At 43.0% G+C, this 24,067-nt stretch overlaps 1 protein-coding gene across 3 annotated transcripts in view; it reads right to left on the reverse strand.

Annotated features, from left to right (window-relative positions):
- GRAMD1B (GRAM domain containing 1B) overlaps positions 1 to 24,067 on the reverse strand; it is a 1,455,160-nt gene that overhangs the window by 612,512 nt on the left and 818,581 nt on the right. For all 3 annotated transcript variants that reach the window (XM_086956958.1, XM_086956959.1, XM_086956960.1), the window contains one exon: positions 7,245 to 7,455. In XM_086956958.1, the coding sequence (XP_086813084.1) occupies positions 7,245 to 7,455 (211 nt within the window). The remainder of the gene's footprint in view (positions 1 to 7,244; positions 7,456 to 24,067) is intronic.

Raw genomic sequence — 24,067 nt, forward strand, 5'->3', positions numbered from 1 at the left:
AATAGTGAGTCTTGCACTTCAACACGAGAGACGAGCACTCTAAATAAGAACTGCCCTAGAAAATAATATATAGACAATAGGAAATCTAGAAAAGAGCTATGTATACGATCTAGACTAAAAACTTAAATATCAACCTTTCATTATAGACCATCATCACTGAGAGATTGTGGAAACAAAGGAATCCAAAGTGGGATCTGTAAAAAAACGAAGAGTACAAGCCATACCTACCGTCAGAAATAAAGGTTAGTCAAAAGTATAACTACGACCTATGTGATAATTGTTGCGGGAGATTAATGTATGCAACGAGCCGGCCAGTGGGATTCTAGCCACTCGCCAGACTCGCGCTGTAACACACGCGCTTCGCACATTATTTTAAAGTTTTAATCTGTTGTGTATGCTTAACCCTTTTTTCGTTGTGCAGGGCTCACTCTGACTACGCGCTGGGCAGTACCTCTCACGCTTCTGCTGCTCGCTGCCTCATCGCCTACGGGCTTCCACGCAGGAGATCAATTCCTGCCGGGACGCGCTGTTGGCCGCCATCTTGGGTGAGGAGGGTGAGTAGGTGAGCGGTGCAGCGCTCGGCCCATCACCTCCTCAGCCCTATAAAAACTATTGTAGCCTGATCCTCAATTGATTGAATGCAACGAGCCGGCCAGTGGGATTCTAGCCACTCGCCAGACTCGCGCTGTAACACGCGCGCTTCGCGCATTATTTTAAAGTTTTAATCTGTTGTGTATGCTTAACCCTTTTTTTGTTGTGCAGGGCTCACTCTGACTGCGCGCTGGGCAGTACCTCTCACGCTTCTGCTGCTCGCTGCCTCATCGCCTACGGGCTTCCACGCAGGAGATCAATTCCTGACGGGACGCGCTGTTGGCCGCCATCTTGGGTGAGGAGGGTGAGTAGGTGAGCGGTGCAGCGCTCGGCCCATCACCTCCTCAGCCCTATAAAAACTATTGCAGCCTGATCCTCAACTGATTGAATGCAAGGAGCCGGCCAGGGGGATTCTAGCCACTCGCCAGACTTGCGCTGTAACACGCGCGCTTCGCGTATTATTTTAAAGTTTTAATCTATTGTGTATGCTTAACCCTTTTTTCGTTGTGCAGGGCTCACTCTGACTGCGCGCTGGGCAGTACCTCTCACGCTTCTGCTGCTCGCTGCCTCATCGCCTACGGGCTTCCACGCAGGAGATCAATTCCTGCCGGGACGCGCTGTTGGCCGCCATCTTGGGTGAGGAGGGTGAGTAGGTGAGCGGTGCAGCGCTCGGCCCATCACCTCCTCAGCCCTATAAAAACTATTGTAGCCTGATCCTCAATTGATTGAATGCAACGAGCTGGCCAGTGGGATTCTAGCCACTCGCCAGACTCGCGCTGTAACACGCGCGCTTCGCACATTATTTTAAAGTTTTAATCTGTTGTGTATGCTTAACCCTTTTTTCGTTGTGCAGGGCTCACTCTGACTGCGCGCTGGGCAGTACCTCTCACGCTTCTGCTGCTCGCTGCCTCATCGCCTACGGGCTTCCACGCAGGAGATCAATTCCTGCCGGGACGCGCTGTTGGCCGTCATCTTGGGTGAGGAGGGTGAGTAGGTGAGCGGTGCAGCGCTCGGCCCATCACCTCCTCAGCCCTATAAAAACTATTGTAGCCTGATCCTCAATTGATTGAATGCAACGAGCCGGCCAGTGGGATTCTAGCCACTCGCCAGACTCGCGCTGTAACACGCGCGCTTCGCGCATTATTTTAAAGTTTTAATCTGTTGTGTATGCTTAACCCTTTTTTCGTTTGCAGGGCTCACTCTGACTGCACACTGGGCAGTACCTCTCATGCTTCTGCTGCTCGCTGCCTCATCGCCTACGGGCTTCCACGCAGGAGATCAATTCCTGCCGGGACGCGCTGTTGGCCGCCATCTTGGGTGAGGAGGGTGAGTAGTGAGCGGTGCAGCGCTCGGCCCATCACCTCCTCAGCCCTATAAAAACTATTGTAGCCTGATCCTCAATTGATTGAATGCAACGAGCCGGCCAGTGGGATTTTAGCCACTCGCCAGACTCGCGCTGTAACACGCACGCTTCGCGCATTATTTTAAAGTTTTAATCTGTTGTGTATGCTTAACCCTTTTTTCGTTGTCCAGGGCTCACTCTGACTGTGCGCTGGGCAGTACCTCTCACGCTTCTGCTGCTCGCTGCCTCATCGCCTACGGGCTTCCACGCAGGAGATCAATTCCTGCCGGGACGCGCTGTTGGCCGCCATCTTGGGTGAGGAGGGTGAGTAGGTGAGCGGTGCAGCGCTCGGCCCATCACCTCCTCAGCCCTATAAAATGGCGCCCCCTCACAGGGAGCGCAGCGGACGGGCGCAGCGGGCACGCCGTCAGCGCGCCTAAGTCCAGCCCGTCTGCGCCCGTCCGCGGCCGGACGGGCCCAGGGGCTAGGGACGCTGTTACCTTCTCCTCCTCCGCTGCCCTCATGAATCTACTACCCTCTGCGAGCCCCCTACCGCTGGACACCTGGGCGCGGATCACTTCACTTGGAATCGCAGGCAACTTCCCCCCCACCTGGGTCCGGATACTTCTCCCTCCCTACCTATCACTGCTGAGTCACAGATCCGCTTACTTTATTTAAACACTCGTTCTTTTGTCAGACATCAAACTGACATCTTTCACTTACTCATGACTGAGAGGCCAGATGTCCTCTTACTATCTGAGACTTGGCTCACCGACGACTCCCTCCCTGACATCCTGGCAGCGCTACCCCCAGACTACTACCTGCTGAATACCAACCGCCCAGGGGGCTGCTCCGGGGGGGGGGGGGTCGCAGCGGCAATACGTAAGAACCTCAAGGTCATTGCCTCCACCTCTATGATCCTCCCTGAAGTGGATAACCTGGTTCTTAGCCTTGGGACCGAGGCAGGTGCAGTTACCCTTATGCTACTCTACCGCCCCCCTCAGCCCATGCCTTCTTTCCCTTCATCCTTCATTGAACAGCTCGCCAATCTTGCCACCTCCTCCCCCCACATAGCCATTGTTGGGGACTTTAATTACTGGTTCCAGCATGAGGACGCCGGCCCTCACGCCACCGAACTGTTCGAGGCTTTCTCGAGCTTGAACTTCAGCCAATTAGTCAAGTCTCCCACTCACCGTGGCGGCCACATTCTTGACCACATTTGGGTCCACGGTGTCAAGTCCTCCTGCCCGCTCGTCACACCTTGTGTGTGGTCTGATCATTTTCTAATTGATACCACCCTCTCGGTGGTCGGCCAGATCAGGATTCCCCCGCGGGAGGGCGGCACCGCTCGTAAGTGGAAGGCTGTTGACTCCTCCAAAATGCTATCCCACCTGTCTCAAACGCGTCCCTCTATCCCCAACTATATCGGCATCAACGAGCTAGATGGCTACATCTCTGACTGGCTCACGTCAGCTAGCGATATCTTTGCCCCCTTAACCAAGTTTCCCCGGTCCCGACATAACAACTCTCATAAATGGTTCACCCCCCAACTCAAAGCCCTACAGTTAGAACTCCGCCAATCAGAACGCAAGTGGAGGAAAGACTACTGCCCGTCTAGCAGAGAGACCTATGTGGCAGTCCGCAACAAGTATAAATCAGCCATCTCTGTCGCCAAAAAAGCTTACGCTTCAGAGAGAATCCTATCAGCCCCTTGCAAGTCGAAGGAGATCTTCAAAGTCCTTGATGAATTTACTTCTGACCCTAGGGCGCTCCCGACTCAGGCCCCCACACAGGAATCCTGTAACGCACTCAGCACATTTTTCATACAGAAAATTGTTATGATTAAGGACACTATCCCGGTCACCCCATCTGGCGCTAATGCTGCTACTTTCCCTCACAATGCCCTCTCCCTCACACAATTCCCCCCTCTAGATTCCACATCCCTAGCAACCCTGGCCGTCCGTATTAAGTCTGGTTCTCCTGACGATCGCTGTCCACCTTCCATACTCCGGGACATCTGCCACTCTCTACCTGACTGTATTCTTCCTCTGCTGAATTCCTCTCTTTCTTCCGGGACGGTACCCAGCTCCTTCAAGGAGGCCGTTCTGGTGCCTCTGTTGAAGAAGCCCGGGGCCGATCCCGCCATCCCGGCGAACTATCGCCCTATCTCCCTCTTGCCCTTCTTTTCTAAAATCTTGGAAGCCCATGCCACCGCCTGCCTCTCAAAGTTTATCGAGAGCTCCAACTTCCTCGAGGCCAACCAGGCCGGCTTCCGACCCGGCCACTCTACGGAGACTGTGATCCTGGCCGTGTTGGATGCCTTGAGAGACGGCGCTGACAAGGGTACCCCCCAGGCCTTGGTACTATTAGATCTGTCGGCCGCTTTCGACACGGTGGACCATGACATCCTTCTCCACCGTGTCGAGCAGGCCGGCATCCAGGGCCTGGCGCTGGCATGGGTCAAATCCTTCCTTACCGGGAGATCCCAGACCCTCAGTCTAGGCACTTTTAGGGCTCCCAGGGAGCACTCGCCTTGTGGGGTTCCCCAGGGCTCCTCCTTATCCCCTCTTCTCTTTAATCTCTATCTTCGTCCCCTTCTTTTCTCTCTGAGGCAGTGGGACGTCACCGTTTTTAACTACGCGGACGACCTGCAACTCATCTTTCCTCTAAACTCCCCCTCTGCTATTCCCAATTTCCAGGCAGTCATGTCCCATATCCTTCAGTGGATGTGTCAGAACCAACTTAAACTGAACCCAGGAAAGACGGAGTTCCTTCTTCCCGGCAGGAGCTCTGCCTACTGGGGTCCTCACTTCTGGCCGGCCGAACTCGGTCTTCCCCCGACCCCGGTGGCCTCGGTAAAAAGTCTCGGGGTCACCATTGACTCTGGGCTATCCCTTGGGCCCCAGGTGGGGACGGTGGTCTCCTCCTGTATGTTCCAGCTGCGCAGGATCAGGAAGGTGGCTTACCTCCTGACTCCTGATGCCCTGCTCCAAGTTATCATGGCCCTTGTCCTCTCCCGCTTGGATTTTTCGAATTCCATCTACTATGGTTTGCCTAAATCTTCCATCCTTAGGCTGCAAATCATTCAAAACCAAGCGGCGAGACTGGCCCTCGGGATACCGAAATGGCAGTCTGCCAAACCCCTCCTCATCCAACTGCACTGGCTCCCTGTCAGCCTGAGGGCAGCCTTCAAGCTCGGCTGCCTCACTTTCAAGTCTCTTTCTGGTTCTTGCCCCGTTTTCCTGAAATCTCTCGTCAGGCCCTACTGTCCCTCACGCAACCTCAGATCATCACACCTACACCTCCTGGTTGTCCCCCCCATCAAACTTTGCAGATCTGGCGGTCGGAGATTTGCATACCTTGGCCCTAAATTCTGGAACTCCCTCCCTGACTCAGTCAAGACCGCCAATACCCTCATCCAATTCCGTAAATCATTAAAAACCTGGCTCTTTCCACAACCCAGCTAGAAGTCCCTCTGTCCCCGCAGCATCCAATCAGCGCCAGGAAACCCACGGTGACAGTGCGCTTTACAAGCACCCCTTAACATAACATAACATAACATAATGTAGAGGCAGTAGAGCTGATGTGACTCGACTTGATTTGTCTAGAATAAAACGTGAGCCCCTTCAACAAATGCCTCTTCCTGTCGTACAAACCAAGAAAACGAACAAGCATAATCTCCAATTGATTGATTTGATTTAACCATGGGTAAGAGCACTTTGGCAATATCAATACCAACTATGCATATAAGAGTTTAAAAATATGTTTCTAAAATCATTGTTTTCCCTCCAGGGATTCGTTATTGGTGTCACTGAGAAGTTAGAAACCGAACACATAGATGAAAAAGAGAATCACATATTATATATCTCGGTATTATTAAATTAAAGGTGAGAACATACTAAATTCTGAGAGAATATACTGCTGCTTTAGTTAGATCGAAAGTAGAAAGCACATTACCCTTTTGTATATTTGATATAATGTGCGATAATGAGCTTTCCATCTTTTTAAAATATTTGAAAATATGTGATATGTCAATGGGGCAATTAATTGAGTTAGTTAGATCTAATATGTCCCATTATTATCATCATGTCACACCCTACTAGGCCCTCTTTACTAAGCCCTGTTTTTATTTACTCAAAAACAGTCTTCCACTCGACTGACGCTGGTAGCCTCTGGTGTAATGTGGTGTCTCAAAGCAATCATATAAAGAATCTTGTAGAAGTAATATGTAAGATTAACTCATCTGTCCTTCGACTGAGGTCATGTCACAGGTACATTATATTGTGTTTGTAATTTCAGGTACCCTGCACACACACGCTGAGGGGAGAATAAACTTTTTCTTATCTGGTCCTGAGGAAGGTGGTCAGAATCCACCGAAACGCGCGTAGACCTGGCGTGGAAACACACAAATAATATCTGTGTTACCTCAACCTTAGAAATTGTTTTGGGTTTGGAAAGTGTGTAGAAATGTATGAATGAGTAGGTGTGTATGGTAGTAGGTGTGTGGCAGACAGGGTCTTGTTTTTCACTGTATAAATAATTGTTTTTTTAGATATATTATAAAGATAAAGGTACTGTTCACTGTATTTTAATGTTGAAATGATTACAACTTATGTTAATGAATTGATGAACACATAAGGAAAAGATTTTTAAAAAAGGAAAAAATATTTTATAAAAATAAATCTCTTAGATATACTACAGAAAAAGAATAAAATGTATAAAATACTAAAACTGAGATAACATATTTTGTTGTATCTGTGTCAATAAGAAGGCTAATTAATTAACTTTATGAGCTATGCTGTATAGGAAAGTATAAATTGGCCACGGGGCCAGTATTACCATCTGCAATCCCTAAAGAGTAAACTCCATCTGCCAAATTCCAAATTAGGCCCTAAATACTTCCACCTCACTTTCTTCTGCTGCTATATGGCCTCTTATTTCAATAACAAGTAATTTCTTCCTGCATAACACTGTTGCCATCCAAACAAAGAGAGTGTCTTCCGAACAAGAACCTTTCATTTCCTAGGAGGTAAATCTTATATCGACCCAGCACATTTTGTGGCAAAACACAAAGTAATTTTTTTCCTGGATCATTGAACTATCTGACTCGCATGAATTATGCTTCATCATTTCAGCCCACAATAGTCCCCTTCTTCCCTCCACCCTTTCATAAAAGCCTCATCCGCACCCCTTTCAGGCTCTTCCACCTCCATTATTGGAATTTGATTCATAAACAGAAAAGAAACCGTTCAGTACATGAAAGCATTAAGAAATCAAGTAACTGATGGAAACAGGAACAAATGAATCTCACCTTGGAGTTTTTGCCTCCACTACGACCTGACTGCGCGGAACAGCTGCGCTGTATTCCCTGCTCTGGCGTGGATGGAGATTTGTCTGATGAGTGGTCAGAACCCTTCTCCACCATGGTGTCCCCCTCAGTGTTCTGAGGTGTTGGAGATCGTGAGCGTTTGCGCAGGACGGGTGAGCAGGCAGGCGAGCTGCGGTTGGAGTTACTTGCAGTGCTGCGGATGGAAAAGCAGAAAGAAGAATGAATTTTCTTAGATAAGCACTAATATTGAAGTGCTAAAAGCTTAATTATAATATGTAGGTCACAGAAGGAAAATGTATTGGTTCTGAGAGATCCAGCTCAACTAAAATATTGATATTTATAAACTGACCAACTTATTATCTGTTAAAAATCAACTTGGGCCATTAAGGATCAAATTAAATAGCAGAAGACTATCAGAGTGATCCATGGAAAACTAAACTGATCCTATAAAACCAACAGAACTACCTTGTTACCATGATCTGCAGAGAGACAATTAAGAGATCAATATGTTATGCTAGTGATCTCTTCAGTAGAATTATTAACATCATAGGCTTTACGATATTGGGTCATCTACATCAACTCAACTTCATAAAAGTACATCCTTTGCCCATTAAAATGATCATGACTGTTGTCAGCTTACCATATACAACATCAATCAGATGTCAGAGTTCCTACCCAAGTATTTTTTTCATAGGAATGGACATATACAGAGGCCCAAACACACAAACAAATCAAAACCAAAAAACACACACTGGGCATCTGATACATTTTAGAGCTTTCTATAGACATTTTAGAAAGTAAGCCCCTACTACGTGAGCATGACCAGACAAGTGAAATGCAGTAAACAGAATAGAGAGGTGAAAACACAATTCTACTTCCTACTAATTCTTCCCTGAATCCATCAATCAATATACAAAGAGAGTATGATTACATAATTCTGAGGAAGGACCTATCAACTATTTCGTGAGGGTTAAAGAGCACTGCTTGGCTGCAATTAAAAAGGAGCTTTCACAAAAATAGCAGTGGAAGGACCCACACAATTTATTTTAAAACAATGTTATACAATCTTATACCCACGTTCCTCATGGGTCGGCTCAGGCCTATTTTAGTAGACATTTTCAAGGGACTCTAACATCCATAGATTTTTTTTGCAATTTTAGTCCTTTTGTTAATGTTGTACATAATTTCCTTAAAATTGATGTCCATGTGAGCATTAAACGTGTTTGTGTTTACTTCGTTTACTCCATCTTAGTTACACATGTATTTCAATGATTTTAGTAGAGGGAACAGTATAAGGTAATACATTGACAACTATAGGAAGATCCAGCAGTACCAGTATTACTATTATTTTCAATAGCAATTGTTCCACTCATTCATGGTATCACGTAGAACAGTAACAAAAGTAATTTACACGTGACATAATAATTTTCCAAAAGACAGTAATGGAGATATCCGATTCATTATTCTACATAACCTTTTCATCAGCATTTAACGACAATTAATGAGCAGTTGTTGGAAAGCTCCAACTTCAGCCTATAACTTGAAGAACGTAAAAAAATAGCAACACAATGATGCACCTGGGTTACTCAAAACAAGATGGCAGACAGACTCTACTATCAATAATCTCAGTAAATACGTTACTGGATGTATTCTACAATGCTTTCTACTGGCAGGTACCTAGTTTTATGGAACTAAGACACAGGAAACAAATTGTTGTTCATAGGATCATGAATTGTGCTTCTAAGAGGAAGAGTTCCAAGAGCTGAATCGGAAACATAGCTGCCACATCGCATATCAATAGTCAAATATGTAGCGGTTCAAAACCCTAAAGCTAGGTTAGAATGTATTACCTGAGAAGCTACACAGCCAACACTTGATGCATGGAATCCTACAGATGAAACGTTATGGTGGTGCTATTTGGGGTTTATAGCCAGGTGTAAAGATACAGTTTAACAGCAGAAAGCTATGCCATCAGAAATGCTCTGCATTGAAGGTGCTATAACGAAAAATCTGCCTTGAACTGTAGGACGGCTTTACGCTCATCATGTCATGCAACTTGCAACAACATCATTTGCTACCTTTCGCTACAGGTGATTGGTAAAGTGTTTTTTACATTTTATTTTCTGCCACAGACTGGTATGAGAAGAATGGCCGAATAATAAATGGATCATTGGACAGCAATAAAAGGATAGCTTTAACATGGGCATTGTTGCATTTGTGCCTTTATAGGCCATGGAGATAGAAAGTACAGCATTTAGTATTTTGAAGGACTGCGCATCTAGTGAAGGTCTAAAGAATTAAAGGTGAAATGTGTCTCCTGCTCTAAATAAATGAGTAAATATAAGTGGTAACAGATTGTCTTTGAAGAGGTCATTTTAAGAATTTGGACAGATTAAAAGGAATGCGGTGTGTCTTAGTGCATTATAATATTGATTTATGAATATAAATGTGTGAACTCAATTTTTGACAAGACAATTCGGGCAAAACACCTGGCACATGCTTTCCATTTTTTGACTGAAAGATGAAAGCTCATGTCTTATTAAGAGACGTATGCAATAAAATCTGCAGTTCTTACATTTTGCTTCCAAATTATGATGTTCAAGGACAAAAACATTTCCGTACTTCTATCAACTGAGGTTTTGGTGTCTGTGAGATTTCCTAATTCATATTTGGTAGAACCGTAACAGACCTGCAGGGATGATAGCGCGGTTCTCCATTTGTACTATGTGAGACATTAAACTCGACAAATGAATCGTCTGTCCCACCGGGCCATCTTCTAAAGTCGCTCACGAACTGAAATCAAAGTAGAAAGAATTCATATTTGTGGATTTGGATCTTTCTGTTCTCTTTCGGCTTTACCGACTACCAGTCAGTTCATTCTTGTCTATCTGAAAGTAATTCCAGAACCAAAGTCTGAGACTATCGGAAGACATCCTACAGGGAGGTGTTGTTAGTCCCCTCAAAATACTCTCCTGGAAAGAGCAAAGAAAACAGAGATCTATTCTTACACAAATAAAGAGATAGTGAGCTCAGGTCAACTGTTTTCACCCTTCCTGGGGTACTAAGTTTGCATTTGAAGCTTGAACTGTAAAGAAATTCTTGGGTAATGAGAATAGCCTTGAAGTGTTTCTAAATCACAAAGATGAATCTCAATAAGATGGTAAAGCTTGTTCAGGCAAAACTAAAATAGGTAACTAAAATTTGATAATAATTTTGGACTGGATCTTATAAAACATTCAGCATAGTGATGGAAATTAAGTGATAAAAGGCTGAAATCTGCGAGGAAGAAGTATTTGACACCACAGTTCTCATAACTAACCAATATGCAGCAATAACAACTGCCTGTACCATTATTGCTGCATTAGGGGCTGTTAATATTTTGGACACACGCCTGAGTGACAGCTGAGCTCTGACAGGGAGTCAGGTCTTGTTTATTCTATTAAGGGCGCAAAGGGGAGACAGAGGACACCGTTTTAAAGAGGAGCACATGGGTCAAGGCCTCAGCCTATAACCAAGATTACAAAAATCAAGAGTTTGAAAATGGAAACAAGGGAAAATCATATAAAAACAAGGGGATTTCCTCACAAATGCCATGCACAACCAACGATCCACTTCCCCTGTTTCTCAGGAAATAAGGCACTGATGCAAACACTGGCTAGGTGAAGATCTGATAATTACATAGGCTATGCACACAATTTCAATATATTTTCAGCAGCTTAATACAAATTAAGTATCAAACTTAAAATTAAAATATGCTTCAAGAAACAACAAAATTCAAAATCCAAAAAGGCTAGCAAGGTCAGTTATATAAACCGAGACACTATATTACATTTTGCAGAAACAACTTCAAGAAATTTACTTCCAAGCAATTTTTCAAATGATTCTAGAAGTTAGATGTTCTTCTTGCTACAAAACAAAAACCAAAAAAAACCCAACAAAAAACCGTTTGTTTTCTTGCCCACTATGGAAATACAGTTAGAGATTTGTGAAAAAAGTCAGTTTTCACACTACTCATGGGTAAATATACATTTCTCTGTGTGGACAGTCCCTTTTCACTGTACTGAAGAGCTACGATGTTTTAAGTTGGCTTATGTGTGACATTTACAGTTATCAGGAGTGAGCGACATTTTAGAACCATATGTATGACATTGACTTTGAGTAACACTTTATCATGCTTGGAACAAAGCGGGCATAAGCATAAAATAAGAGACATATTGGAAAGAACTCACTTTGTACAATCCAATGGTTTAGAAATGGCATGAAAGCAGACCAATACAAATTCACTAAAGGAGGGACAGACTTGGGGCTTCAGTCAACCAAGACACAGGACTACGTGCCAGCTACACCATGGCTTTCCATCAGGGTCAGAGAGCGACGGAAAATATGCCAGGGAACCAGCAAAAATCTGTCCCCATCAGCTAATCAGATATCTAACAAAGTAGTACACATCTGCAAATCGGGTCAGTTTTGAACTTGTAAAGAAATGCTGATTAGGTGTTATGCAAGAAATGGAACAATGCGTGCATTGTGATCTGTTGTATGTAGTATTTGTCGTATTATCAGGGAAATTAACAGTAAAAATTGGCCGCCCAGACCATAATGCAGGCCCACAAACAGCCAGCCAAATGGCCCACCCATTGACCTGTTAGACCAGCCCTTCTGGCACTGCCAGACTGCCTTATGGACCAGTCTGACTCTGCTTTCCACTTTTGCATCAGGCTCCTCTGCACAAGAACACAATTACACATCAGAAAAATACACACATACACCATTTCAAATATTGCAAATTGTTCTGGTTAGTTTACTTTTGCAAAATGCAGGCCCAGTAAACATCAATTTATTTGTATTATTATTTTTTATTTCTTTTTATTTTTTAGATTTTATACAAGACACAGGTACATTCGTAATGCATTTGAGAGTCCCAGTTGGACATTACAATTCTTCCCATAGAAAAACCACACAAGGGCATCAATAGCGCAAAAGGGCTGAACCAAAACTACAATTCCCAGAGTGAATTATGTTATTAAATCACTGCTCTGGACAGAACCAAGTATTATACAATAACTCCCCAAGGCGACTGATTACCAATAGTACTCATTTTCCCCACATTAGAGGGCTGAAAGGTGGAGTAGTCCCTGCATGGCCATCTATGACCATCTGATTATGAAAAGTTGTTAGCAGCAAGGATTTAAAAAACTGAGCTACCTTACCATAAATGGATATTGTGCATTAATTATTAATTATCAAACAGAATATGATCGCCCAAGATCTCATTCAACTGACTGAAATTAAAGTCAATGTCTATAATGCAGGGCGATAATGAGAAGCAGGGAGATATTGAGATGAAGATCACAGGGACAAATATGGTTACAATCACATAGAGATGCTGCAACATGCACCTCCAGACAACAAATGGCATCAAATTTCACACGAAACATACAGACCAGGTCAGCCTTGGAGTGGAACAGCAAGGGTCCCATAGGTCTAAGGCTATCAACCTGGATCAAGGGGCTCCTCAAGGCTCCAGCCTGAGCCCTACCCTTTTTAATCTTTATGTGGCGCCTGTGGCGCTAATAACTGAGCAATATGGAGTGGAAGTGGTGACGTATGCAGATGATACGCAGCTGGTTGTGGCTTTGACACAGCCGGCTGAGCGCGCAGCCAGCAATTTTGCGTCTTGTCTCCAAGACCTGGCTGGCTGGATGGCCGATAATTGTCTCAGACTGAATGGCGATAAAACGGAGGTGCTGATTGTGGGCAAGTCTCTGTCAGTCTGGACATCGGCCTGGTGGCCCCAGTCATTGGGTCCTTTACCTGTACCCAAGGATCAAGTTAAAAATCTTGGAATCTGGATCGATTCTAAAATCTCTTATGAATATCACACCAAACGTGTGGCCGGAACTTGCTTTGGCATTCTGCTTAGTCTTAGAAAGACACTTGATATGCTCCCTGTTACAGCTAGGAAAGCCCTGGTCCATGCCTTGGTTACTTCCAGGCTGGACTATGGGAATGTTCTTTATTTGGGAGCTAATGTGAAGTGTCTTCAGAGGCTACAACATATTCAGAATGCTGCTGCCCACTTGGTGTTGATGCTACCCAAGAGAGCCGCCTCAAAAAAAGCCTTGGAATCGCTGCATTGTCTGCCCATTAGGGAGCATGTCCTGTTTAAAGCCCTCTGCGTCAGCCATAGGATTGCACAGGGGAAAGGTCCTCGCTTCCTGCGCAATTTGTTTACATCGTACGCTCCAACTCGGCTGCTGCGATCGCAAGGGGCTGGCATGATGCAGGTTCCCAAAATTAGAAGGGCCAGAATGGGAGGAAGATCCTTCCTTCTTTTGGCTGCCCGTCGCTGGAATGCCCTACCCCTTAGGCTCCGTGTGGAAACCTCTGAAGTGGTTTTCCGCAAAGAATTAAAAACATATCTATTCCCTAGGGACTAGTTCCTCTGGGGCGGGCTTGGGGAGGCTGTAACAGTGGGGTGCTGGGGGCCAATGACTAGCGCGGGGACACACTGGCTAGTGTAACCAGGCGCTGTATAAGCTCAGGATTATTATTTTATTACAGACACTGAGAGAGGACTATTTTTCTCTCTGAGAATCATGTACAGTGGAACATTTACTTTTTATGAAAAATGTGTAGTTTTAGCATTCTCAGAACCAAAAGCTGTATGTATTGAAATGTATTTTGTATTATTTAGGCTTGCTTCTCATTCCAATTGCAAAACCTCTACCTAAAAACACAAAATATTCCTAAAGACTTTTTGAACTTGTTGAAGAAATGATAGCGTACTCATTTAATTATATTTTACCTTTTAATGAACAAAGTAGACATGAAAAACAAGTATTACAGCCCAAGCAACTGGTCCCGAGCAGGTAAAACAAAAGGTTTTATCCGAGACAGATTGTGAAGCATGTTTGTTTGTTTTTTTAAATGTGTGACGCCTGCTCCACATGGCATCAAGTGGCATGAGGACGCGGCAGTTTAATTGTTGTCGATGAGTAAATATACTTAGCTGGTGGGAGGGGGTGGTTCATCTGAGGTAGAAGCCCACAACAGGAGCACAGGCTGCTTTTAGATGAAAGCCATATCAGGGACATGCTTCCTTAAGAATATATTCCGCCCATTGCTCATCATTGGCTTCCTGCTTTGTAACTCACATTTGCTAGCTTTCTATTTGCATTCCTTATTTGGTTTAGGTATAGGGCTTTGTCCCTCCCATAGAGCAGTCACATGGATTCTGCTAGCAAAGCTGAACTGTGCCTTGGAATAACAGGACGTCAGAATATAGGTACTGAGTTTCTCTACTATATCAGTATCTATCGGCCCAAACCCTGGCCAGCTGACAGTGCCTCTCCTCAACTCCTACCCTTCCCAGAGAGGTAGGTGATTTTGGCAACCTAGAAAATGACCTTCTAGTTCCCAAGGAAACCCTGGAAATAGATCTTCACCTTCTGTCACTCACTCATTCATGCCGTTAGTAACCAAAAGAAAGACATAAAGAATGATTACAACACATGTAACGGAGCGCGTTATAAAACGGTTTATACATACATATACATATACATACATGTATTGAAACTATCGTAGTCTATTATGACGCAAATGTGCTGCAATCACCAGACAGATGAAACTAACCAAAGGAATTAGTATTACTATCAGGCTGTATAAAATAAACATTCCATCATGGCAAATTATTCATCTGTCTAGGCTGACTCTCACTGCGAGTGCACAGGATATATTAGTGATCACTGGGATTGGCAACAGACCCAATACCTGATAAATGTAGTTAGGTGGTCAGCATATTGAGTGTAAACTTAGTTTACACTGAGGTGTTCAGTTTGCGGGCACTCGTTCCTGGACCGGTTTCTCTGCAGGAATTCTCCTCCCTGCCCTCAAGCGGATGAGACACACTTTATATAATTGGACATACTGTGATGTAAAGTTGCAGCTGTGCACAGAGCACAGAAAACCGAGCACAGAAAACAGTACACCATGTTGTAATGTATTCTAGGTAACCTTGAATAAAATGTGCGGACTGAATACCAAGAATAATCACCTAATAGCAAACAACATGTACAGTGTATTCCTAAATTAATGTAACAAAAACAAATGTGTTATGTGTGGCTGTGCAGGGAAAAGCAGCCTAAAATAGATAATATGCAAAACTAAGGGAAATCAAGGTGGGCCCTGAAAGGAAATCACTATAGAGCATAGTCTGTTTGCCATCTCTCTGAGTGGTTCCTTGTATTCTTCCACAACTGCTCGCTTTCTGGAAACTCTTTTATGAGGGATTCCATGACTGTACGTGTTTTCAGCTGTCTTCCTCGTTTGCTAGTTCAGGAAGCAGTAAACATGCTTTATTTCTTTGAAAAGGTTTCCTGCATCCAATCTTTCTGCCTGACTGATTCAACTTATCGCTGCCATTACCAGTTATTCTATTTAGCATGCTTATGAGGAATAATGTTCTGTCTACAAGCTTGTTTATTTTTCCCAAATGCTCTTTACTAATAGCATACTTTAAACAGTCCTCTTCTCCAATTTCACACCCATGCCATAAGTGCTGGAAGTAGGGGAGAGGGGGTTCGGTGAATCACTCCCACAATAAGCATGCTGGAGTTCAGACATGACCTGCTGACTTGCCACATTTGCTGCGCATTGAAAGAAAAAGAGCAAATGTTAGGTTCTGTCTTCTGAGGGAGTTTGGTGTTTACTTTTCTTTCTCTGACTGTAAAGTAAGAGGGTTTATGGGCCAATCTTGCTAGCTCCTGGGGAGTTGAAAGGAAAAGCTGTAGGATGCTATTTAATATTATATTAAAAAGGCAATACATGAACTGTACAAATATTTCAGAAAATATCAGTAGCACGTAAGCACAAATGAAGCACATTTTTTGTAATTCCGAAGTGTGGTAGAAACAAATATTTTATTTAAATCAAAACAAATCAATACACTTTGTGGTGCCAATTTCCACACATTATTACTTAAGCGCTGTATACTTTTACCAGTCTCTGCAAAGTAATGGTAATTTGAATTAAAAATGTGTTGTCTGTAATAGCAGTGCACTACCACACCATGCATACTCCACTATATGCCATTCCACTCTATGACAGTCTACTCCATGACACACTACTCCACTCTGGGCCACTCTACACCCCTCCATTCTACAACACTCCAATCTATGCGACTCCACTCTATGCCACTCCACACCATTCTAATCTACTCAGCTACGCTCCACTGTACGACATTCTACACCACTGTACTCCAATGTAACCACTCTACGACACTCGATGCCCCTCCACTCGAGGACACTACTTCACTTTGTGGCACTCTATGCCACTACACTCTACTCCACTACACTCTTCGGCGCTGTTTGACACTCCACGCCACTACACGTTTTGCTACTCTAAGACACTACACTCTACAATACTCCACTGTACGACACTCTATACCACTCCACTCTGTGACACTCTACTCCACTTTATGCCACTCCACTCTCCTCCACTCTGACACTACACCAATCCATGTCACTTGAGTCTACATCACTTCACACCACTCTCCTCTATGCCACTAACATGTAGCCATGCTGAACAGCAGCCATGCTACTGCACAAAATAGCTTAGACACATTGGTAAAGACAATAGCTCTTGTATAGACTAGACCTATTGGCCTTGCCAGTGTTTATTTGTTAATGATACTCAGTGTAAGCTGCTTGCAGCGCCTCATTGTGCTGCTATGACCAGTTTAAATGCACGGCTAAGCTTTTTAGTGTGGTAATGCAGACACTAGCCATAAAATGCATTAATCTAACCCTTGATGCATGGTTCTTGGCAGGGCTGGGGACCTGCTATATAAATATACCCAATGCTTTGTGCTGCCGGTCATTTTCCTAGGTATGCAGTACAGTTATATACCCATTCACCTGGGGATGGGGCAGTAAATTAGTTGATCATTTACCCATTCATCTGTAACAACAATGACAAATCTAGTATAGTATAGCATGGTGAACCTAAATGCAGTATTTTGTAGGGATCATACATTTAACCTAGAGTTCTATGGATAGTTGATGGTTTAGCTGTAGAGAGACCCAAGAACTCCTATTCAGGCAGTGACAGCTATAGCGATCAGAGTACAGTAGGACACATGGAAAGGAACATTTGATACTCTTTGCAACCTGTTTAATTATGTTGGGCTGCATCACAGCAGCTTGCTCTCTTCACTTCTATATGGTACACACAAGGGATTTGTTTCATGACGCAAGCCACATTCACTCTCCTGTTCACACCCACTGCTCCAGGGCATACTTAGCAAAGCCTAGAATTCAGCTGGGATGCAGACACTCGCAGCCAGGAGATTTTTGACTCACATTGACGTCAAACGAAAATCATGGTGGAAACCACACTAATGGTTGGTGTGCATACACAGACCTCAGTGTTCATCACAGACATGCACAACTGATCATTCCACCTAAATACTACTTTCAACGCTTTATGATGAAGACCATAAGAAAATCTGAATAGCAAGGATGCCAAAGTTCATTGATCTTCGTAGTCCAAGCCACTCTTGTCCAAAAAACACAATAAGGTGTGACTACACTGTTCTTCATCTTAGATCAGTTTAGGAATATTTATATAGCGGACATTAACCCCTGCAGCACAGAGGTTGTTTGGTACTTTCTTATCCTAATTTAAAGGTTTCCCTTGAAGGAAACAAATCAAGTTATAGTGCAGTCACCACGTGATCTTAGTGGTGGTAGAATAAGGGACGTACACTTACACCCTGAAGGTTACGTCCACATACCATGGAATAGACAAGATATTTTCTCATTTACAAATGCCTTCACTAATTTGAGAGAAAAGCAAATGGAATAGTACAGACAATTTTAATGATTTGTAAAACTTTCAAAGGTCTTGTGAATTGATTTGAATACTTTGTTCAAAAGTGTGGCTCTAGAAGATTTGTGGGCCAAAAGTAAGATTCTATGGGTTGGCCAGAGGGGGAACCACCAAGGGATTCTAGAAGAGGTGCACCGTCTCCAGAGTTAATGAGGAAATATCATCAGGTGACAATTCACATGAAGACTAAGATTTTCCCTAAAAGACTGATAGGTTGCAAATTGACCAGATGACCCCAGAGCTGAAAGAGTCAGTACATTCTTTTTATGAGAGGTTAGTACAGATTTTCCAGCAGTACATAGGACCAAACACTGTTGTGGAAAAAGGTGTGGGACAATTTGTGTATACGTTTGTCATGGCTTGAGACCTGAGATTTCTAAAAAGATCGAAAGCAGATACTTTGTTAGCAGAGTAAGTTAGCTGATTAAATATTTGGTTTTCTAAATATTGTGCAAACTATACTGACCTGAGGCAACATAAACTCAAGTAGAAATTAATTATTTCATATATAAAGTTGATGCAGAAAGGACAGAATCAGATGGGTTTTGAGAATGTAGGACAGGTACAGAGAGGTTATAATCAGGTTCCGATGATGCAGGGTGTAAATGGTTTCCAACAGCAGAACTTCCCATCACATGGTAGAGGACAAGGTGGTCCTGTGGATTCTAAAACAGGTATTAAGGTGTTGCTTTTGAAAAAGATGAATCCCTCTCATGCATGTGGCAAACATTGGAGTTGTAAGTGTAAGTATTTCTTGAACAGTACAGGGATTCAAATGCAGAATGTGGATTACACACAGTCTCTGGGGAATAACATAGGACAGACTCAACAGACGCAGGGACAAAGAATGCAGAATTCTAATGTCTTACAGCAAATGCAACTGCCCCAAGCTTCTATACCACAACATAATGTTGAGGCACAAAGGGACAATGTGAATCAAACTTCTTACCAAAATCAGAATGTAGCACAACAATATTTGATTGAATTGGATGACAGTGATGAAGACCCGTTTGCATGATGATGCCTATGTGGATGGAAAAGTGAATGGAAAGCCTATCTCATTCCTTGTTGTCACTGGTGCTACCCTCTCTTCTGTGAGACCAGCAGAAGTTCCAAACCTAGTCCTCTTGGAGGAAGTATCCAAGTTATAGGAGTTACTAACAGAGAGTTGTCTACCCCAATCTCAGTTCTGTTGACTGTCAAAATTGGATCCTTTAAGGACCGTCATCGCTTTGTGGTGTGTGATACAAGTCTAGTGAACCTGTTTGGACGAGACTTACTTTGCAAATTGAACTGCTAAATTTATTGATCACCCAGAGGAATTGAATTCCATATGAACAATGAGGATGTTGTTTTCAAATTTGCCCAACATAATTCAAACGTGGAGATGTATCCTCTCCTGATGTGTGAGGACTGGCTCTAAGAGTTGAGAGACACTGTGTTACCAGAAGTTTGGGACTTTACAGATAAAGGTTTCTGGCTAATCAAAGGTGTCGACCCATTCCAAATCATGATTAAACAAAATGCAGTTTCCAAGACTCCCACCATACAATGTGTCTCCTGATACTATTGCTGGAAATACTCCTGTGATTGACTCAATGATTTAGCAAGGAATCCTGGAGCATATAAGGGGGAGTCGATGGAACTCTCCTATTACAGGTTTGCAGAAGCCGAATGGCAAATATTGCATTGTGCAGGATTTGTGCAAGGTGAATGCCATTGCTGTCCCATGTTGTCATGTGGTACCAAATCCAGCTGTGATTTTATGTCATATTCCATGTGAGACCAAAGTGTTTTCAGTCATTGACTTGTGCCAGGCCTTTTTTCAATTTAATTGCATAAAGACAGACAATTTTTTTTCACTTTCCATTTCAGCAGTCAAGCTTTGGCAGGGTGCTGAGACCCACAAGGGTATACAGAAAGCCCCTCAATCTTTAAACAGATACTCAAAAAGATTCTTCAATCTCTGAGAATACGGAATCACTCAGTGTTGGTCCAATATATTGATGACCTATTGGATGTGTCAACTACGAGAGAAGTTTGCAAAACCAACACAAGTGCATTATTGAATCAACTTGCAGAAAATGGACATAAAGTATCCCCGACCAAGTTACAGTTTTGCAAAACTGAATTCCTGCACTGAGGACATCACATTCAGAAAACAATGAGGATAGTCTTACAGGAAAGAATCTCAGTAATTCTTAACATGAATCTTCGAAGAACCCAAAAAGAAGTCTGTATGTTCTTAGAAATGGTGGGGTATTGCAGACAGTGGATTCCCAATTTTTGCTTGACAACAAAGTCTCTTCAGAGGTTGACACACAAAGATGTGTCAGATCCCTTACCCTGGGATGACAATTGTATGACTTCCTTCAAAGAGCTGCAAGATTGCTTTTGCAGGGCACAAGCATTGGGAATGCCCGATTAGAATAAATGCTTTGTAAATGCCCGATTAGAATAAATGCTTTGTATTATTCTTCAGTGAGATGGAAGGCTCTGCTCTATCAGTTTTGACACAAATGCATGGAAGCAATCGCAGGCCTAACTTCTTGGCTACGCTTTATCCTGTTGGGGCTGCTTTGCCTGGATGTCTGAAAGCAGTTGAGAGTACGTGTATGAGTCTTCAGCAGTGTAAATGTATTGTTATGGGTCACCCACATTCAATATTCATGCCCCACTCAGTGGAGATACAGTTGACCCATACTCAGACACAGTATTTGACCAATAGCCTGTTAATAAAGTATGTGCAAGTCTTGCTGGGTGCAGAGAATGTGACTCTAAAGAGATGTACTTTGTTGAACCTGGCTACCTTGATGCCAATGTCTGTAAATGGGAGTGCTGTGGATGAAGCCGGACATGATTGCTTGATGTGACCGAGTTATATACAAAGCCACATCCTGATATTTCTGATAAGCCACTGCTTAAATCTGATCATGTATTTGTTGATGGTTCCTGTTTGAGGGACAATGGAGGAAATATGAAAGCTGCATATGCTGTATCTACAGTAGGTGGTGTTGTGGAAGCTTCATGGCTGCAAGGAATGATTTCTGCACAAGTTGCAGAGTTTATAGCTCTGCCACAAGCATGCACCATTTCAGAACAGCACCAAGTTACAATTTACACCAATAGTCAGTATGGCTTTAGAGTCGTACATGACTTTGGGCAATTATGTTCACAGCGTGGGTTCATGATCTTCTCGAAGTGTGTTGCTCACCGACAAGGTACCAACTAGGTTACAACTGGCAACCAGTATGTAGATGAAATTTCAAGGTATTGTGCTTTGAATGAGAACACATTTAATGAAGCGATCTTGAAAGACACATCCAACGTCACAGATTGTACCTTGAAGTTGTCAGCTTTAGACACATGGTAGGAGGCTAGGAAGCTACAGGAAAAGGTGACAGAAGCAGAACGGCAGGGTTGGTTGTGAGCAGGCTGTACCATTATACCATGTATACATTGATAGCAGACCAATATTGCCTGACAGCTTATCGTCACTAATGGCATGGGGCTACGACAGTCATGCACACGTTGGAAGAGATGGAATAATGCGCCTTTTCCAACAGATGTGGTAAAATCCCAGATTCAAAGCGATGGCAGAGACACTATATTACTGTTGTGTAATGTCAGCAACAAAACCCATGCAGAAGAACACAGGTTGTGAATCTGCAGATCCTTTCAGCCAGATGCAAATGGACTTCATGGAGATGCCCTTTGCAATGGTTTGAGATATGTTTTGGTCATTGTGTGCATTTTCTCAAAATGGTTTGAAGCTTATCCTACTTGTAGAAATGATAGTTTGACTGTGGCCAAGATGCTGTTACAGGAGTTGATTCCGTGATTCGGATTTCCGGCTTCTCTTGAGTCAGACCACAGAACTCATTTTAACAATGAAGTTGTAAAAATGTTATGTGCAGCACTACAGGTTAAGCAGAAGCTCCATTGCAGTTACCGACCAGAAGCTTCTGGGATGGTGGAGCAAATCAATGGCACATTGAAATCCAGATTGGCGACAGTGTGGGCCTATACATCTTGAAAGTGTACAGATGCAGTGCCTCTTTTGTTGATGAGTTTGAGAAGTACTCCAGATAGGCAGCAGGAGTGGCATTTCACAAACTGATTATGGGATGTGTGATAAGGCTGCCAGCTGTTCCTACTAATGCATTAGTCAATAAAACAGAAAAGGCCTCGCTGATGTTGTACATTCCGTCTCTCACCAGGCTGGAGTGAAGCCTGAAGTGGTGACCTCTTTGTGCATAAAGCTGCTGATTTTATCAATGAAATTTTGCAGGTACCAAAAGAGTACAAATCATGGAGGTAAAAGAACAAGAGTTGATCTTGAAATGGAGGATGCAGAATGCAAATTATATGATGAAAAATCTTAGAGAAGAGTAGAAGAAAAGTTTTAAAGACAACACACATATAATCTGTGATGAAATCTGATGTGGTAAATTGATTTGCCATCAGATTGGGGCTTGACGCAGTATGATTTTAACAATCATAATACACAATGTTTAGTCACAGGAGACCGAAAGGTTTAAAGTACACATTGCCCATGTTAGACCCAGTGACACATGAAGCGAAGGCAAGTGTAGTAGCAGCACCGTAAAAACGTGCTTCAAAAATGTGAAGATAAAAAAAACACACAGATAAGGTAATTAAATATACTTGTACATATAAACAAATATTGCACAAATACATTTCTTATGCACATGTTGCCTAATAATGTATACTATGACATTTTGATGTTGAGTGAATTGGCCTAGTGTTTTTGGATTCTCTCTGTCAAGGTGAACCAGTTAGAAAAGTTGGTGCACAAATGTGTAGCAATGCATTACAAGCTTGGTATTTCTTAATATGATACTAGAGACTTTATTGTTTATGAAATATTAAAAAAAATTGTAGTAAGACATTCGAAGAATGTGCACTTCTATGGACATGGTGAAATATTGTGGTAGTAGGGTATTTCTAATGTTTGCTATTCCCAAGTAATAATACATTGAAAACGTTTATACATTCGCTATATGAATTGATAAAATGTCCTTATATTTGAAGTAAAGTCAGAGCTCATTTCATTGAAATGTGCTATGCTAGTTTATAGTCCTTTTTTAATGCTTTTGTAGTGCTGACCTCTCCTCCGATTTAATACAATGGCTTGTTTTTACTACAAGTGAAATGTTGCTCATTTGTTCCATACATGTGTACACCTTGACATTCCTGAATGTTTCTCTACCCTGACATTCCATAATGTTTGTTCAACAAACACCATAAAATGTTCCTGTGGGAATAGAATTTCAGCTATTGAATTCCACAGACTACTGTGTATCCTTTTTTTGCTACGTATGGGGACTCTCAAGCCTTTGTTTCCTGTGACTAGAATGGAAAACCATCTTGATGTTGTGAGTGTCTAAGGTAGCATTATGTGAATATCGACAAGTGATAGTCTTTTGATGGTTGTGTGAAGCCACCTTACTGGGACAAACTTAAAAAAATCTTATAAAAGAAGGAAACCCAAAGGAGTGGTTGCCAGACACCATTCAGATGTTTCCTACTTGAGACCTAGATGCTATGCTAATCAATTTTAGAACTTTCTCTGACTTGGAATGTCTGGTCTATGTTACAGTTGGTACCAGATGGACTGAGCCTTCTTTGCTGAACAATTTATTTTGTTGCCATTTCTTATTTAACACCATCGATGCTAGTGTTATTTTCCTCCAGTGCTGGCACTTGAGATTCCCCATTGTTCATGACGAGCTCAGCTCGTCATGAGTGTATGGAGGTGTACATTATGACGAGCTGAGCTCGTCATGAGCATCGAAGGAGTTATGTGAATGGACTCCCCCTTAATGGACTCTAAACTGAACCTTTCCCTATCTTCATAGGTCTGAGCAGTTAGACAACAAACTATCCTTCTG

The sequence above is a fragment of the Lissotriton vulgaris genome, chromosome 2_1 (genome assembly GCF_964263255.1).
Source record: "Lissotriton vulgaris chromosome 2_1, aLisVul1.2, whole genome shotgun sequence".
NCBI lineage: Eukaryota > Metazoa > Chordata > Amphibia > Caudata > Salamandridae > Lissotriton > Lissotriton vulgaris.